Raw genomic sequence first — 20072 nt, 5'->3', positions numbered from 1 at the left:
GTATATACATATGTGTGCTTATGTGTGTGTGTGTATATGTATGTGTGTGTTTATTTGAATGTACTTGTGTATGTGTTTGTGCATATATATATATATATATACTTACATATACTCATGTATGTATGTTTATGCATGTATATATATTTATACAGAATTGTGTGTTGTGTGTATACATACATATATCTGTGCATATATATATATATATATATATATATACACACACACATGTTCATATATGTATATGTGTGTACATGCATATATATATATACACACACACACACACACACACACACACACACACACACGTTTGTATGGATGTGTGTGTGTATATTTGTATGTATAAATTTAGGGATATAGTTATATACAAACATAAATATTGATTTATGTGTGTGTACATAATTTAGTGTATATATGCATGTATGTATATATATATATATATATATGATGTAATTATATATTTTCCAATGTTACTCCTCTGCTTAATTCTACCCCCTCTTCTTCTTTCATCTCCACCCCCCACCCCCTATTTTCAGCCTCTTTGTCTTTAGTAAAGTCTATGAAATAGTTTAGTGTTTCTTATTTGAATTGAATTCAGGTCAGAGTCTTTGGAGGAAACTGTAATTTCTGCATGAATGCATGAAAGTATTATGATTGAAGTTGAGTGTTTTGTACATAAACTGAATTATTCTGTCGACATTTTAACTAATTACCAATTTGTTGGTAAGATAATTTTCTACTAGATATAACATTTACTGTTATACTTTCCCATTTTTGCTCAGGATTATTTTATAATTATTCTCTTCTGCTCTGATATCAATTTTTTTTTACTTCAACATTGGAAATGCTCAGATGTGGTCATATTAAGCATGCCTCTCTACAATGCTTCAATGCTATATGGCTGTTGTTCTTACTCTAGCCTTGCTCTAAGTTGTTTTTAGTCACTTGTTAACTAGAAATTATTATTTTCTTTCTCCTCCAAAGTTATAAAACTTCTAGTTACAATACCAAGTATCAGCACCTATTTTTAATTTGTATTATTTTACTCGTCCCATCTTTGCACGTTTTTCTTATGTTTTGAGAGGATTAAATTTTCCTTTGTTCATTTATTCTTGATAATATTGTGGACATGAAATCTAGTGTATAGGGATATATTCTGTTTTAATTTCAGTAATTTTCTTGTTTATACTTTGCAATAAAACTACTAAAAGCTGGTTATTTAATTTATTCTGTGTCTTGGTGAAATGATCCTATTTCAATGATAATATGAAAAGGAAGTGCATTATAATTTTCTCAATTCCTAACTTAAATGTTCATTTTATCTGCAGGTGGTTGTCTCAGAAAGAAGCTGCAGATAATATTCTTTATGCTTATACCTGTCTTATTTGTCTACTTTGTCATATTATCCATCCTCTGTCTCCCCCTCTTACATGTTTTAGAGTTTGTGTGTTTGTTCAGTGATTCCCCAAAAGAGTAAAAGCATTCCATGTATTGTTATCTTAATAATTAATTACGATCTTGAGTATTATCTTGTAGATATCTTCAAACTCTGCGTTTTTGAAACTGTTTGGAATTCTGTTTTGATTCTGAAACTTCAGCCATCTCCATGATTTGTTTTAGACAATTTGGCCAGCCCTCTTTTTTTTCTTTTTACCTTTCTCCCAACTGCAAAATATTGAGTTGGCTTTGAGCCAGTTGTTAGTGTATCATCTGAAGAGCATTGGATTTAAATGACAGTTGCCTAATCTGTAAATAACTGTAATATCTTGTATTGCATTCATTGCTACTTATATAACTTTACTTATCCATTCAAAGAAATGTAATTGCTCTAGAATCCAATGCAATTGTCCAACACATCGGTTGATTATAATTTTCATACATTTAAGTGTACAATTTTGAAATATTTTTCATGTTGATATAATCTAACTTGAATTTTTTTTTTTTTAATTGATGTTAATTTTAGACCTTTTTGCTTAAAATCCTCGCATATGCAGAAAGATACAGTGGGTATAAAAGTAGTTTCTCAAACTTAAAAATATCGTGGTTTTCACTTGTTTACCCCATTGCGTCTCTGGTTATGTTCACCTCCACCCACTTATCTCCTTTTGTTTTCCTCTTGTTCCTCTCTATTTTCAGCTGTATGTGTATGTGTGTGTATTGTGTATATGTATGTGTACATATGTGTAAGCCTCTAAGTATCTTGTTTCTATATGTTCCTGTACTGTACATGTGTTATTGGACACTGGGTGTGTGTGTGTGTATGTACCTCTTTCCCTCTCTTTCTCTCCCCCTATCAATACCTTTTCAACATAGTGCACTATTCTCTCCTTTCCACGGTGCTTCAGGTGACCACTTCAAACATATTTAACATCGATTTACAACTTGCAGCCATGCTTACGGATTAAATCTTACCTTGGAATTTTCTCACTGCCACTCTTCAACTTACGATTTAATGGGTATTTTTGATGATTTCTCTTACCACACTTGTTATGCTGGGTGAAAAAGAGTTGAAATATGTATTTCAAAGCAACACCTCAACTGCTCTGCCATGTTTATTCTTATTATTTTAAAAATTATTATTACTATCATCATCATCATTATTATTATTATTATTATTATTATTATTATTATTATTATTATTATTATTATGATTATTATTATTAACCAGCAATGTTGTATTCTGTTTTAATTTTTTCAATTTTTATTTTCGACAAAGAATTGTTTTATCATATTCCACTGAGCTTCATTGGTCAATGTGCTTTGAGCCTGTATTTAGTCAGATTAATCTGGTGTTGATGCCATAGTAATTACTTAATGCCACTGAATGGAAAAAAGTTTTCATAGCTGTATGTGTTCTTTTTCCTCTGCTTCCTTGAAACAGTTAGTTGTAGCAGGTCAACCAGTAAGCTGGATGTTAATGCCATTGGCCGCCTATTAATGCCAGCCTTGTCCTCCTTACAGGGACTGATGCATTGTCTGTAGCTTTCATGTGCAGCAACTGTTGATTATAAACTTGGTGTTAGTTGACTGGGTGGGTCTGTAATTATTTTATGTCGTAAACCGATTATTGTTAGCCTAGTTCTTGTGTAAGAAATTTGCTTATCCTTTTAGAATTTCTTGTTGTCAGGAATGCCCACTGCGCCACCTTTCCCTGTTTGGAAGGAGACTTCTGCTTAGTCACCCCCAATCTTCTATTTGTCTCTTATTCCTCCTTCAATGTACGCCCTGTTCTTATTGCGTATCTTGTTCACTTTTTTGAATTTTTAAAATTTTATTTTTATTTTTTTCACTTCAAAAAATTTTATTGCTTTAAAAAAAAAAAAATCCAATCATCTGAATATACATACATATATTCTAAGACTAATTTATTCCATGAATAATTAATAAAAATCGGAGAGGGCTGATATCTTTTAATTTACTTTTTAATTTTCCTTTTTTTTTTTTCCTTTTTTTTTTTTATTGATAAATTTTTTAACAGTTGTTCTAACCTGAATAGATATTGGCATAGGCAAAATAGTCGTTGCTTTTGCAATAACACTCTTTAGAAAAGGGAAGAAAAATGTGGTATCATCTGTCATCTTCAAACCATCATCATTTGTTTAAGCTTATTCAGCTGTTAATCTTCCTATAGCTATGATGGGTTGCTTTTCGTCTTTTTGTACAGAAGCCTGGGGGTATGGTACCAAATGCTCAACTCCCACCCAAGAAGGAAATATCATTCCCACCAGATAGCGTAGAAGCTGTTCAGCCCTTGCTGGCCAAGAGAAAGCGGCTAGCTAAACAAGACATAGGTAAATATACTTTATTTAATGGCAATACCTGCTGCTCTGCTGCTTGCTACTTGTGAGTGCTGCTGGTGCTTGCACAGTTTTCATTCTGGCTATTATTACTTGTTTTGTCAATCCTTAACAGTTAGTCATTATTTAATAATAATAATAATTGGTTAATTTAAATTAACTACCCACTGATTTACCTACGAACCTACCTTCCCTCCCTTTATTCTTTAACACATTCTTACTAACGTTGTATTTATTTAAGAAACTAGTATGTGTATATATGTGTGTGTGTGTATGTGTTTATTTACATACATACATAGATATATATCCATATATATATTTATATATATGCACACTTGCACATCTTCAAGCCAAAATATTACATTTATGCTAATACATCTTGTGTTTGCTGTCCAGATTGTTAATTGTCTTTATGAGTCCTACACGTTTTTGTTGTTTCTTTAACAAATATTTACTGTTGATGTTGAAAATATCAAATCATTTTATTGTAAGTGGGTGTTTAAAAATGGCAAATTACTTTATTGTAGGAGGGGGCATTTAAAGTAACCAGTCACTGTTGTAGGTGCATGCTTAAAATGTTCAGCTACCTTGTTGAAAACTGGATCTGTAAAAAAAATGTTCACCTTCTTTGTCGCAAGTGAATGTTCAAAATGTCCTGTTCCTTTATTACCAAGTGAGTGTTCACTGACCAGCCCAACAAATTATCTCTTCTCTTTTACTTGTTTCAGTCTTTGGACTGCAGCCATGCTGGGGCACCACCTTGAAGAATTTTTTGCCAAATGAATTGTGACCCCATTACTTATTTTTTTTAAGCCTGATACTTAATTCTGTCGGTCTGTTTTTCCAAACTGCTAAGTTACGGGGGATGTAAATACACCAACATCGGCTGTCAAGCGATGGTGGGGGATGAACACAAACGTGTGCACGCACACACACACACACCACAGGCTTCTTTTAGTTTCCATCTACAAATCCACCTACAAGGCTTTGGTCAGCCCATGGCTATAGTAGAAGACGGTTGCACAAGGTACCATGCTGTGGGACAACACAGAACCAGGTGGTTGGGAAGCATGCTGCTCCTCTCGCAGCCATACCTGCATAAAGGTTGTGAACCTCTATAATGTGGTCATGGAACTTTCACTTAGTTTTCACAAAGTCAGTTAAAGGAATTAGCCTGACATATTTGGACCGTTTAATTTTGTAACACAATATTAGTGAATTCTTATTAGCTGCATGCAGTTAATTACCCAATTAGGTTAGTTAATTATTCCAGTGTTCATTACCATAGCCTTTACTGTGTATATGTGTGTGGTGAAACTAACTTAACTAACTTCATTTGGGCGTTAACCATTTTCATTTCACGTTTCTATTGAAATGCACTGCCTTTTTCTGTTTTTCAATTAATTTTGAAAATAATGAATTCAGTGAAATGGCTTTGTCATTATTAAATTGCTGTTTGAAAAATAAATTTAACACGAAATTTTGAAAGAATGATATAATTTAGATTACTTTAAAAGGGGGGGAAATTTCTGTTATTGAACCACAGGCAGTCTCATGTGTGTATTGGTATCACACAGGTTAAGGGAAATGGGATACATGCAAATAAGTGCTATTTGAATATTAAATATTTACTATAATTAGCCTTGTATTCCTATATTTGGAAGATTTTATTAATTTCATTTCCTCTTAGTTCAGTGAAATAGTAAATATTGAATGCTGAGGCTTCTTAAACTATTTTTCACATGTGGTAAAAACAAAAAAATTTTAGTATATTGACCAACATGTGAAAGTGTGTATTGTACTGTCTGGTTCTTAAACTGCTTCTGTTAAACTAAACTTTAACACTTCTGTGTTGTCACTAACAACTGTTTCTCTCTTTGCCTAAGGTGTTCCCCCACCCCAATCTAACATAACATTTCTTTTCTTTTTCTAATCTATCTTAAGCAGTTGATAAATTATTAAAGGCAAACTTATATGAACATTATTTTTGAAAATGCCTTTTGAATACATTTGTATTACTTCACTAAAGTTATCATTATTGTTGTCATTATTATTATTTATTATTATTATTATTATTATTATTATTATTATTATTATATGGTGGCGAGCTGGCAGAATTGTTAGAGCGTTGGAACAAAATGGTTTGTGGTATTTGTTCTGGCTGTTCTGAATTCCTATCCCTTGAGGTCAACTTTGCCTTTCATCCTTTCAGGCTCGATAAAATAAAGTACCAGTCAAGTACTGGGGTTGACATAATCAACCTAAACCCTCCCACTAAAATTTGCTGGCCTTTCACCAAAATTTGAAATTATTAATTATATTTATTTTCCTTCTTTACATTAACAGTGCAATGTTCTCCATATTGAAGGTTGAAACCTTATTTCTTCTTTGGACAAGAATGTTTGCCTAAAATGAATATTATTCTCCCCTATTACATCTCGTTAATTTATTATTACACACACACTTTTGCATTGAGGAAGTTTTAATTTTTTTCCACCCCTTAATTTACCTCATATAGTAGAATGTATTTGGAAAGCAGGGTGGTGGGAACCAAAGCCATTGATTCATGCTACTTCACCTGCCTGGCTGTGAAATATTTGCTTTTATCTTTCCCCTATTTTATATTACCTGTATTTTTTAAAAATATTGTTTGAGATGAAAGAAAAAGAAGCCTGTTGTGAGTCTGTGATTTATTTTTCTCTATAGCGGTAGTGTTAACCTACTCACCTTACATTCTTTATTTATCTTCCAACTCTCATTTGTAAGTCTACTTAATGTTTATTTTGAAACCGTTTTAGATAAATATGCTTAAAAGTATTTAGCATAATTCAAAGGAAGCTCTTCTCAAAAATGAGATTTAATACTTTCCCCTTTTTACTAAAATATCAACCTTATTAATACACATTAATTTTTTAATTAATTAATTCTTGCATATTTTAGTAAGTTTTAGATTTTGTGTTTGCTAGATATTTCTGTGTGTATGTAAATTTGGTGATAGTATTTCAAATTTTTGTTTGTTTTACCTTATCTAAACACTAATTATTTGTATCAAGTAATGAACATTTTCTGGTTTATTTTGTTATTGTAAATATATATTTTACTAAACAGCTTATAATTGACTCTTCATAAAGTTATTTCATTGAGCACTTGAGGCTTTATTTGAAACATTTAAATTCTGTCACTAATGTATTTGTTATGGTGTCCGAAGAACTGTTGTAATGAACAGAGGATATGTAAGTCTCATCTCATCAACTTATTTGTTATTTAAAGATGTCCTCTGCACTTACAGCTGTCATATTTTTACCAAAAATCTTCACTTGTATTGAAAACTTCTCAATAATGGGGTTGTTATGTCACAAAGTAAAATTTAGGAATTCAATAATTTTGCACCTACTACTCGAACAGTATGGCAGTATAATTAATTGTGTTCTTGTTACTTTTACTATAATATTTTCTCTTTAAATTGGATATCTGGGCGGGTCACCACTTTATGGGAAGTGCTAACAATTAAATAATCTTAATTTATGTGATATTTTCCTAAAGCCTCATATCAGCTCCATTGAAAATTTACTGTTTCTCCTTTTTGATTTCAGGTCAAACTGAACCCTGGAAACTTATGATGGCATTAAAGTCTGGCATGCTTGCAGAAAGTACTTGGGCTTTGGATACATTGTCTATTCTTTTATTTGATGATTCAACAGTGGCTTACTTCACTTTATCACACTTACCAGGGCTACTTGAAGTTTTACTGGAACACTTCCGGCGCTGTCTTATCGACATATTTGGCCTGTTTAATGAACTTGAAGTTGGTTACAATACTGCTATGTTAAAACATAAAGAAAAGAAAGGAGCAAAGTCTAAAGAAACACATATGGATGTAGATGATTTCAAAAATTTGGAAAGTGATACTGTGTGGAAAGGTATGCGAACAGGAGAAAACTATACTTACATTACAAGGCAAGGGAAAATAGTGAAAATCAATGAGAATGATCGAGATACTGCTCTATTACATGGGAAACATTGGGATGTGTACACAAATTTCACGAGCAAAGCAGAACATTGGCAGCTAGGTGGTGGTGATATGACCAAACATGTTCAAACTCACTTTGAAAGTCTATCTAATCATAAAGTGTTAAAGAAATTCTTCCTTTACCGTGGCATGAAAAAAAATTGTGAAGATGATAGCATCAACATTAGTTTGCCTGAATCAAATTGTATAATGCGAGAACCTGCTGAACATGCATCGGAAGAGGTGCGTCTATTATTAAAATCAACCTGCCAGAACAACAAAACCGTCAATGGGGTGGTTGAGGACAATTTACCAAATTGCATCACAAAAGTCCACATTAAAAAAGAACCTGTTGAGGAGGCTGAGAAAAACAAAGCTGCTACGAAGCCAACTTGCACCCCAGCTGATACTGAAGTATCCACTGCTGCTGCTGCTGCTGCTGCATCTGATCGCGTCAAAGAAGAGCCTCGGTCTGAGGAGAATTGTAAAAATCTAGATTCTGAACAGAAACAGAGTGAATCCACAAAAAATGGCACTGAAAAAAATTGTGTAAATAGTGAAAACCATTGTGAAAAGGATGGTGTTGTAAAAAAAGATTTAGAGTCTCAAAAAGTGGAAACAAAAGTGGATAAAGATAAATTAGTAAAATCTGAAGATAAGAAAACTAATTCGCTTAAAAATGAATCCATTTTGAGCCATATTGAAAATGGAATATCAATTGAATCCCTGTTAAGGAAAGCTGAGCTGTGTGAAGATCCTGAAGAAGAGGCCTTTGAGAGAGATAGCCCTGCAGTATGCCTTATGTCAGAAGCTCAAGATGAGATTGGGCGGCGGTGTGTATGCATTTCTAATATATTTCGCAGTTTGTCGTGTATCCAGGGAAATGACTCTGAAATGTCCAGACATCCCGGTCTGATGTATATTCTAGGAAAATTATTATTACTCCATCATCAACACCCCCCTCGGGTGAAGGTACGGAGAAAACTTGATAAAGAAGAAACAGAGTTTGAAGATGTTTCCTTGTCTGAACACGAATGGTGGTGGGATCATTTGCATGCATTACGTGAGAACACATTGGTTATTTTTGCTAACATATGTGGGCAGCTTGATCTCTCAATATACCCTGAGGACATCTGTTTGCCTATATTGAATGGGCTGCTTCACTGGGCTGTCTGCCCCTCCTCCTGCGCCCAGGATCCCTTGCCAAGCATGTCACCATCCTCCGTCCTTTCGCCTCAGCGATTAGTACTTGAAGCATTATGTAAATTGTGCATACATGAAGCTAATGTGGACTTGTTGCTTGCAACACCACCCTTTAATCGGATAGTACAGCTTGTTAATAACTTGACTAAAATGCTTGCTAATAAAAAGGAGCAAGTAACTCAGGAGTTTGCAGTTGTGTTACTATCAGAGCTTGTGCAGGGAGACAGCAGTGCTGCCCGTGCCATAGCTATGCAGCATCCGAGTGTATCGTTGCTGATAGACTTTTTAGAGACAGCCGAACACAATGCTGTGCAGGTAGTAAGCACTCATGGTATCAATGTGTTAAGGGACAGTCCAGAAATGATGGGAACTAGTCTAGATATGTTACGACGGACTGCAAATATACTGGTACATTTAGCTCGGGTGCCAGAGAACAGACCATGTTTTGTACACCAACAGAGCAGACTTTTGACTTTAGTTATGTCTCAAATACTTGACCAGCATGTGGCACAGACTCTAGCTGATGTACTTTACGAGTGTTCACACTCATAGTAGGGATTATGTCACTGACATTATTTTGATGAAGCCATTACTTTCATTTCCATTGTATCTGTACATTTTGTCATATCAACTTCATGGAATCAAGCTGTGAAGAGAAAAGTCTTCCTCTGTTTTATGGAGGAAAATAAAAACACTGGCTAGAAGTAATTAAAACAGAAAGTGGAAGGAAAGGAAGACGAAAATTGTTTTAATATGGGAGGATGTAGTTACAACTCATCTTTCTCTCTCATCATCATCATTTCATCAAAGGTGTAGTTATGTATAGCTTTTTATGTGGAGAAAAAAATACTTTCCCTCTCTCTCTCTCTCTCTCTTGCTATCTCCTCTGTTTCTTTTACTCTCTCTCTCTATCTCTCTTCCCCTCTCTCTCTCTCTCTCCTCTCTAAAATCTATCTCATCAGTTAAAAGAAATTGAAAAAGAAAACTAACAAACAAAGCATGACACAGGTTGCAGCAGCCTTGTGCTCCATTGGAAGGGGAATATGGGAATATGTCAAATTAGGTGATTTTTATTTTTGTACATCTTTAGGTGTGCAACTTTCTTTGTTGTGGAGGGCTTTACAAATGAATTGCATTAAAAGAAGATTTAAAAAAAAAAAAAAGAAACAGGTTATAAATCATTTGGCTTTACCTACAGTTCAGGTAGGTTGAACTTAATTACAGGTGCTCCTGCCAAAAGCATAAACAGAAAGGTTCTGGTCAGTTACCTTTTTCAATTTATCAAAAATTTACATTTGGGAAAAAGCAAAGCCAGCAAGAAATCAATAACTAGTGCAGTGTTTTGCCAAGAACACTGATCACTAGAGATGTGATTCCGTTTCACCTCCTGATGTCCAGTGAAAAGCACAGTATTTATATGTAACAAGTTAAAAAAGGAAAAGGTTATCAAAGGTTGGAACGTGTGTAGTTTCCTTTTTGTAGTAATTCTCATGAGTCAACTTTGATATTCCCATTGTGCAAAGGCTTTATACTCGTATGTCACAAGAAATAAATGTACAGAAAAGGAAATTTCTAGAGTCCATCTCAGTTTTGCTGTTACTTTTTCTTAATGTTATTCAACATTATTTAAAATCTTTGACAGAAGTCTAGAAATATACGGGTTTAAAAGTCGCTACATATTCACTATTTTATTAAAAAAAAAAAAAGTCCTTTATACTGAATTTTCTCCTTATTTCTCTCTCCTCCTGCTCCTCCTTCCTCTTCCCCTCCCATTACAACATCTCAGCATGACCAATGCTGTGACAGCTGATGAAGGATCATTTGGAATTTTGTAATGTTCGGTAGTAAAAGGCTGAACCGTTTTTACTTAAAATCTTACCAACCATTGCCAGCAACTTAGTTTACGATGAATATGTTCTCCTCGGTGTAACCTGATAAGTCTTACATATTGATTTTTTTTTTTTTCTCTCCCCTCTTCAATTTGGGACCCGGGGAAGATGGAGAAAGATCTGATGGCATTCAAAGAAATATTGGCTCATTAGGTATATATATATGTCTCTAAAATAAAGTTCTGACTGCTAAGTTGACCAAGAACTATTAGAATTTATCACGTATGTCTGACAAATATTTCCATTTTATGTGATGTGTGAGTATTTATTTTTTTAATTTCTCGTCTTTTCTTCCACATTTTTTCCTTTACCTTGCCGCTCTTCATTCCGTTGTATATAATTTATCATCACCTTGCTGTCTGGATTCCATTTGTCTGAAGATCACTAAAGGGCTAAAGAAGTGTGGCTCTGACATCAGCAGTAATAAATAGTGAGCTGTGTTATCCATTGTCTCAAACTTCGTCTGTGACGCTCAAATGATCTCCTCTGACGTTTTAGGCACAAAAACAGAAGAAAAACAACCTGAAACAACATCTGAGAATTATGTGATATTGAATTTTTAGTAATCAGACATAATGAATACAAGTTGTCAGTTGTATACTACCTTCTAGAAATTATCTTTTCAACTCTCCAAAACTGTTTCTCGCACTACAATTACATACCACACACATACACACACACACACTTACATTGAATGCAGAAAGCTGACTGTTGATACAATGTTAACAGGCAAAAATCCATTTTCCTCAATAAACAGTTCGTTATGAAGAAAAGAAAAGAAAACTATCATCCAAATCTTAGTTGATTTTGTTTTTTGTTTTTTGTTTTTGTTTTTGTTTATTGGAAAACCTTTTAGTTGATGTTCCCTCCTCGCTCATTAGCCATTTAACAGTTCAGTTGCAATTGGTTTGGTTTTTTTTTTTTTCCTCCTCCCCCATCATCCTTATATTTCTATGCTGTCTAACGGGTTCATTGCACAGAAGATCTCTGAAACTTTCTGAAAACGGTCTTCATATCGTGTATATTTAATATCAGTACAACACCAAACATCTGCTCGGCTCGTTCAGCCCAACAGATAAAAGTTGCTGCCGTATTTTCTTGTACTACACTTATTTTTCTTTCCAGTGCTTTTGTTTTCCTACAACTGAAACCAGGGACAAAGCTATATAGTTGGTCTTGTTGGTGTAAACTGTACTAAGAAACAACTGTCTGACTGTAGGCAGCAGTCACTATCGCCTTGTTATATAATAAACCAATCTAGGTACACCTGACTTTCTGGCCTTTGTCCTTTTCTTTCCTTCTCATTCTCATTCCGCTTTCCGTGTTCATTAAAAAAAAAAAGAGAGAAAAGAAAGCAAAGAAAAAACAAAACGACAAACACTACATTTGATTTATGTTTAGCATCAATATGTCAGTTATTTATTTTTTAAATTACTCAGTTTTTTTCTAATGTATTTGTGATTGGGTGAACCCTAATATTTCCAGGAGTGTCCTCCAGCCTATCTTTCCTTTTTAATAGTTGAGCTAACCACCACAGAGTTAAAGAAGTATTTGTAAATAATTTATAGCCTGTGTGGTATGTTACACATTTACAGTTAGGTGGACTAGGCCAGCTTGTGTTGCATGGATGTAGCAGCACATTGCTAGTAATGAAATGCATGTTTGGTTTGGTTTGGTTTGGTTGGTTCATTTGTGCTGTATGACTGCTCTTGTTCTCTCCTGCCAGTGTTAATTTTGTTGACCATTCCAGTTACGTTGGTTCTTGGTCAACTTCAGCACCTCCTTCCTGTGTCTTTGTATAATGCTGTTATCATATGTGTGTGTGTGTGTTGTTCCAGGATTTTTAGTATGAGATAACAATGATTTTTAAAAATTTAGACCATCTTGTAGGATGGTCTTATTAGATGATAGTTAGTCATCTTCTGGGCAATGGTTAGCTAGGCTGTTCAAACTATTTCCAACTTGTTTGCTGAGAAGCTAAAAGTTATGTTTTTGTGTTTTCTACCTATTTCCTTCTAGCATTGTTCTCAGTACATGTTGTTGTTGTTGGTAGTGTGGTGATGTGTGTGATTCAGTTATTTATATCAACAACTATGTCACTGTTAATCAATTCAAAATGGACAAAAACAGAAATCAATTCCCAGCCATAACTCTTTCTCAACATGTTTTTAGTAATCTTGCAGATGTGTTGTCATCAGTGTCGTCTGTTTATCTACAAATATGCCAGCTGGCATCTCTGTTCTTGACAAATTCTGATACTTTCAGGAAAAAAAAACTAAAGAGAAAAGAGTTGATTGTTTCCATTCTTAGAACTCTTCTTCTCCCTCCCTCCACTGCCTCTTTATCAATTGTCTTTCTCTCTGTACCCTATCTCACACAGGAGGGGAAACCAAAATATTTGTGATTTTATTCTTTTTTCTTTGTTGTATTTCTTAGTTTTTTTCTTCTTTTTCCCGTGCTGAATCCAACAACTGTTTGGGTTTGGCATTTAGTATATAGTGCCCTGTCTCACAAAGAACATACCACTCAACCATAATCTGGTAAGCAAAATTTAAAACTGTGACAATCAGTCTCTCTAATGTTCTTCGATTATATCATCATTCATCATTTTAACAACCACAGACAGACTTCTGTGGCTGGATGCTCTTCCTGTTGCTAACGTTCAGTTTCCTTAAGAGGTGACATTTCTCCATGAGCAGACGTAATGTTTTTGTGGAAAGTTGGAAACAAAAAGGATGCCACTTGCATTATAATGGATTCTCACAAACATCATGTGATATCAAGGCAGGGAGACAACAACACACACATGCACATATATAATGGGCTTCTTTCAGTTTCCATCTGCCAGATCCACTCTTAAGTCTTTGGCTAGCCAAGGTGTCATGCAGTGGGGACTGAACTGGAAACCATGTGGTTGGGAAGCAAACTACTGCACTTCCACCACACCTGTGCCTATACAGCTTTAAGAAATGTCCATTAATGCCAGTGATCTAATAACAAACCCATCCACTGTTCTTCAGTTGGTGAGTTTAGATATTCCCCCTTTTTTTTTTGTTTTTTACTGGCAGTTGCAATGGTCGTGATTTTCTCTGAGAATCCAAACCACATTGCACACAACTCCCACCATTTACACTCAGTAACTGTTGATACAATAATGTTGGTGTATGATTTAACCCTTTTGCATTTAAACTGACTATATCTTCCCTAAATATTCCTCTTTTCTGGTCAAACTAGCTGGATGTGGCCCCTCGCACCTAACCTACAATGTTCTAAAAATATAATCACATAATCATAACCTTGAAGCTATGAGATAATACATGATTAAATTAAGCATTACATTTGACGAAATAATCTGAATGCTAAAAGGTTTAATAACCGGACTGTGTATTGAATTGTACAATATCTGATAGGTAAGGAGTTTGTAATCATTCAGTGCATGCCCTACAGAATTGGTATCCATTAAGTGTACCCTACACTAAGTCCCAATGATTGTAAAGATTATCTGCAATGACTATTACCAGTCAGTGCTTCTTATCATTATCTTTGTAGCCAAATGTCAACAGTTAAATGATATCCTACATCAGTTCACTATTTTATATGCCATAGCTTTATATATATATAATGTTACCAAATGAAAGAGAGAGGAGATTGTATGTAAACACTTTTTTTTTGCCTTAGAGGAGGAAGGGGCAGTACCAGTGACCTTTTTGAATGGTCTCTGTAACATTGTGAGAGAGAGATAGCTAGAGGGAGAAAAATCTCGATAGTCTCAGACTAGACACCTGGTTCAAATTCTTGTGCCAGAGTAGACTCCATTAAAGGTAGTCCAAGGGCCAGGTGATAGTGTTTAACCAGGTAATTCATGATTGGGTACCTATTATAACATTAAATGGAAATGTACCAACAGCCTAACTTTATAGTGTGTCCAAAATGCAAACAAATACTTTTGGTGCTAAATATTCATTGTGCAATTTAGATATTTTGCATCTTCACTCTTCTCATTTTTCCTTGTTGTCATCATCAAAATCACCATTTTAATGTTTGTTTTACCATGATGGCAGGGATGAATTTGGTCTGTAATACATCATTTTTCCAGTGTATTATATTTGTATTGTTTAGTAGTCAGTTGTCTCCAAAATTTTCCATGGCACCTTTTGTATCATCTAAGCTTCATCACTCTTCCCATCCAGCATATCAGCAAATTACACACACACACGTGTGTGCGTGCGTGTGTTTTAGATTCATTCCTTCTCCTATCTTTCCTTTCATTTGACTGCATTTTTAATTCTGTTCTCTCTACATGCACTGTGAGTTAAAACATTTTCTGAGGGCTCAACTACTATATTGTATCCCAAGATGAACCAACCAGTTATACTTTGGTCAGTTTTGGCTCGATTGACTGAGTATATATATTCTCTTACAAATCATTGTTTAAAAAAAAGGAGGTGTGTGGGGGCTGTATGCCAACTCTCCTCCACTTTTTGATGTAGCCATACATCTCAGAATTCGTCATCATCATCATTTAACATCCTTTTTTCCATGCTGGCATGGGTTGGATGGTTTAAAAGACAGACTAGCCAGGAGGGGAGTGGAAGGTAGGGTTCCACGTCTTTGACATGATTTCTACAGGTGGATGCGCTTCCTAATGCCAACCACTTAACACTGTACTTACTAGGTGCTTTTTACATGACATCACCACCAGTTACATTGCCAAGTACCCGCAGGATAAGACTCCTCCACTGCGCAGGGTTATAGACTAGAGGAATAGGAAACTATGATAGTGTGTAGAGAGCATGTTTCTTGCTGAAGCAGTGAATACATGGCTTCCCCACCTGGAGAGAGAGAAAGAGATGCGAGTTGATTTTGCTAAATGTTAAAGACAGACAGTTGCTTCTAATAAAGCTGTTTAATAATGTTGATTTCTGAATATTGAGGAAGAGTATAGCTAATTATGACAACCCTTGTATTTTATTGGTGCTTTATTGGAAGAAATAAAGACCGAGTTGTGACCCGAGAAGTATTTGAACTCATATTGTAAATAATAAATACTGGGAAGTATTTTGTCTGTTTTAATGATTTTTTTGAATGCAAGCCATGTAATTGTGTTAACTAAAATATCAATTGTTTAACATTAGGTTAATGAGTAATTTAATATTAACTAAAATATTGATTGCTTAACACTTGATAAATAATTGCAATTTGATATTAACTACAATATTGATTGTTTAACATTAGATACACAAATCATCATTTAATGATATTAACTAAAATATTGATTGTTTATCACCAGATGAGTAAGTCACAATTTGATGTTAACTAAAATATTGATCTGCTTAGCGTTAGATTAATAAGGTCCCTTGTGGTTGTTTGTTCTGTCTCAGAATGACATTTAAACCATCAGGGGTCTATCTATAATTTGGACAACCATTTTAACTATGGTTGCTATTGTCCTGCTGTGAGTTCAATTCCTAGACTGGGCTGTGTGTTGTGTTCTTGAACAAGACATTTTATTTCATGTTACTCTGGTTCGCTCAGCTGTAGAAATGAGTTACAACATGACTGGTGCCAAACTGTACAGCCCTTTGCCTTTCTCTTGGACAACATCAGTGGCATGGAGAGGGGAGGCTGGTATGCATGGGTGTCTGCTGGTCTTCCATAAACAATGTTTCTTGGATTTGTGCCTGGGAGGGGAACTTTCTAGGTGCAATCCCATGGTCATTAATGACCGAAAGGGATCTTTACACCATACCCTATTGTCCTACTGATTGCTCAAATCAAGGCCATCAACACTGCATTGTGCCTTAACTATTTCTGGCACATTGCACCTAAATGGAAATGTATATCATAGGACATACAGCTATAAAGATTAGATGGGGATTTCTCTTATCTTGCTTCCAATGCTCAGCATAAATCTTCTTTTAGGCTCAGAGACGATTGTAGAGGAAACTTCTGATCACTGGAATTGGTTGAGTCACCATTTGTAATATTTGAACTTTTGTTATTGGGAAGTTTATACTGGACCTTTAGCAGTATGTAGCCATGTTTTTGTTTATTGGCATGACTGTGTGGTGAAGTGGCTCACTTAGCAATCACATGGTTTTTGGTTCAGTCCCACTGTGTGGCACTTAGAGCAGGTGTCTTCTATTTTGACCCCAGGTTGTCTCATGCTTTGAGTGAATTTAATTATATATATACATACACGTACATACACATATTTGTATTTGTCTTGCCACCCCTGGTTTATTTATGTCCCTGTTACTTAACACTTCAACAAAAGAGACTGATAAAATAAGTACTGGGTTCATTTGTTTGACTAAGCCTTTCAAGGCAATGCCCCAGCATGACCAGATATAATTTGCCAGGATTTGATCGCAATCCATGTGTTATTTCCTGTACTCTAAAATCAGTGAGGTTAGGGTTCATGATTTGAACTGATGCAGGATAGCTGGTGTTGGCAGGAATATGTGTGGTTATATTTGATAGGGGATGTAGTTTGCTTGACAGAAAGTATTGGACAAAGTCTAGAATGAGTGATTGAAGAAGAGAAACAGAGAATGGTTTAGCTGTGTATGTGGTGGTGGTGTTCACGTAGTTAAAACCTGAATTACAATAGGAAATATTTTAACTGACTTAGTTACATTTTCTCTCACTTTATATCTCGTATTGATTTCAAAGTTTGGCACAAGACTAACTATTTCAGGGACGGGGGCTAGTTGATTATATCAATTCCAGTGCTCAGCTGGTACTTATTTTATCAACTCTGAAAGGATGAAAGGCAAAGTAGATTTCAGCGGTATTTGAACTCAAGTACATGTAGATGGATGAAATACTGCTAAGCATTTTTTCCTGGCATGTTAACAATTCTGCTGCTTCAAATATGCATCTAAAATATTTATGCCAAAGTAACGACCAAATTATCTTGAACATTTAATAAATAAGTTGGTGTACAGCAGTGATTTCATTCATGTGTCAGGTTTTCTTTTATGCTCTTCAAATCATTGAAATTCATCACGAAATGCTTCTGTTGTTTCAACTCTGAAACAAGGCTCCAAGAGTGAGCATGAGCTCAGTATATTTTGTAGTACTTTTTAGTGAGCCATAGGTATAAATATCTAATTCTGACAGAATTTCAACTGTGCTTACCATGAACCATTTTTGCCATCTAATTCTGTTGTCTGCAGCATTAATACTATGCAAATAATTGTTGGCGATCTGTCACATTGGTTAGTACAAAGCCTGAAAGTTTTGGGGGAGTATAAAGTCAATTACATTGACCCCTCTTCTGGATTGGAACTTGTTTTATTGATCTCAAAACAATGAAATTCTCATTCATCCCTGGAACAATTTGAATGTTAGCATTTAAACAGGCCATATCCAACCCAAGTATTCAACCTGTTTTATGTTCCTACTTGTCACATCTGATTTTTTACACCTTCTGTACAATGTCATTCTATAAAAATAAGCCACCATATCATCGAGATCTTGGAGCTTTGATATAATGCATGATAAATTAAAAACAATGTGTATAAATGAATATTACAGTTGACTGATTAATCTGAATGCTAAAGAATTAAAGAATATAACTGAATGCAAATAACATTGTCTGATCTTCGTCATGTAATTGCTCGGCTTTCAACCATTTGCAACATGGAACAAAGCCATCAATGTCCCTATCAACAAATCATATTCATTCAATTTGTCTTATGTTCATGTATTTGTAAACCACAAACCAGTTGGTTATTCTTAAGATCCTGATAATGATGTTTGTGTGTGTGTATGTGGTTTCATTCAAATGGTTTCTAGCAACACAAATACAATGTCAGTACCTATTAGCAGTAACCATAATTATGAAGTCTGCTCTATACAATCATTAGTTTTTGTTTTGTGTGTGGCCTTTTGTATTGCAGGGGTTATCAGGTATGTTGCTTATACCCTTTCATTGCAATGTCAGCCATATATGACATCAGTACATATATTTATCTATAATATACATCTGGCTGTGTGTGTATGTATGTGTATATATATAATTCATTTTCTCTGTATATAGGACACATCGAATTGCTCAGTATATTTAAGCCATAAGAAAATAGGGAAAAATAATGATGAGAAACAAAAGAGAGGTTACTAAAATATATTCTGTTGTAAAATTACTGAGCACAGAATCAGGTACTAAAAATATAAATATATGAATATAAAATCATACTTAAAAATATATCAAAAATACATTGAAAATATATAAAGAATATATTAAGAACATATAATTTATAGTCCTATTTACAATAAAAACGGCATTAAAATTATACACACAGAATGGGTGGAGTGCAAAGAATATTGTAAATCCATATAGATGTTAATAGTTCGTTAAATTCTGATGGCCACCATCTCCCCAGAAATGGTTGTTGGATTTTAAACTGTAAACATGTCTATAGATTTACAGTATTCCCTGCACTCCACCCATTCTGTGTATATAATTTTAATACCGTTCTTAATATATTCTTTATATACTTATATATATTTTTAATTATGGAGATGTCCTTGCATAGCAAGTGACCTGATCTGAGATCGTGTGCTGGAACGAAAACAATTGCAGCGTGGAGGATGTTTATAAACCATTTAAGAAACACACAAAAACCGTTAGATTCACTTCAACATTTAAATTTAATTTGCCAAAATATTTTCGTCGCTTTGAGATCGCGACCTGTTCACTGACAAAATTCCAGGTGTTTCTTAAATGGCTTATAAACACCTTCCACACTGCAATTGTTTTATATTTTTAATGTATTTCTGATATATTTTAAAGTATGTTTATATATCTATTTTTAGTACATGATTTTGTGTAGGTGTGTATGTATGTGTTTTTATATATGCGTGTGTATATATGTATTTTTTGTTTCAGTCATTTGACTGCAGCCATGCTGGAGCCCTGCCTTTAGTTGAACAAATTGATCCCCAGACTTATTCTTTGTAAGCCTAGTATTTATCCTGTTGGTCTCTTTTACCGAACTGCTAGGTTACAGTGACGTAAACATACCAACATCGGTTGTCAAGCAATGGTAGGGACACATACACACGAGGGGCTTCTTTCAGTTTCCATCTACCAAATCCACTCACAAGGCTTTGGTGAGCCCGAGGCTATAGAAGACACTTGCCCAGGGTGCTGCGCAGTGGGACTGAATC

General features: G+C 34.6%; 1 protein-coding gene across 10 annotated transcripts in view; it reads left to right on the top strand.

The window, feature by feature from the left end:
- Positions 1-12166, top strand: part of LOC106883893 (AT-rich interactive domain-containing protein 1A) — an 86841-nt gene extending 74675 nt beyond the window's left edge. For 8 of the 10 annotated variants that reach the window (XM_052974205.1, XM_052974206.1, XM_052974204.1 and 5 more), the window contains 2 exons: positions 3662-3788; positions 7388-12166. In XM_052974205.1, coding sequence (XP_052830165.1) covers positions 3662-3788; positions 7388-9558 — 2298 coding nt within the window. In that variant the 3' untranslated portion in view covers positions 9559-12166. The remainder of the gene's footprint in view (positions 1-3661; positions 3789-7387) is intronic. The other 2 variants (XM_052974212.1, XM_052974211.1) reach the window with 1 other exon arrangement.
- The last annotated feature ends 7906 nt before the right edge of the window (positions 12167-20072 follow it).

This window comes from Octopus bimaculoides, chromosome 18 (assembly GCF_001194135.2).
Source record: "Octopus bimaculoides isolate UCB-OBI-ISO-001 chromosome 18, ASM119413v2, whole genome shotgun sequence".
Classification (NCBI taxonomy): Eukaryota; Metazoa; Mollusca; class Cephalopoda; order Octopoda; family Octopodidae; genus Octopus; species Octopus bimaculoides.
The sequence above is the reverse complement of the archived record's forward strand: the minus strand, read 5'-3'. Positions and strand labels throughout refer to the sequence as shown.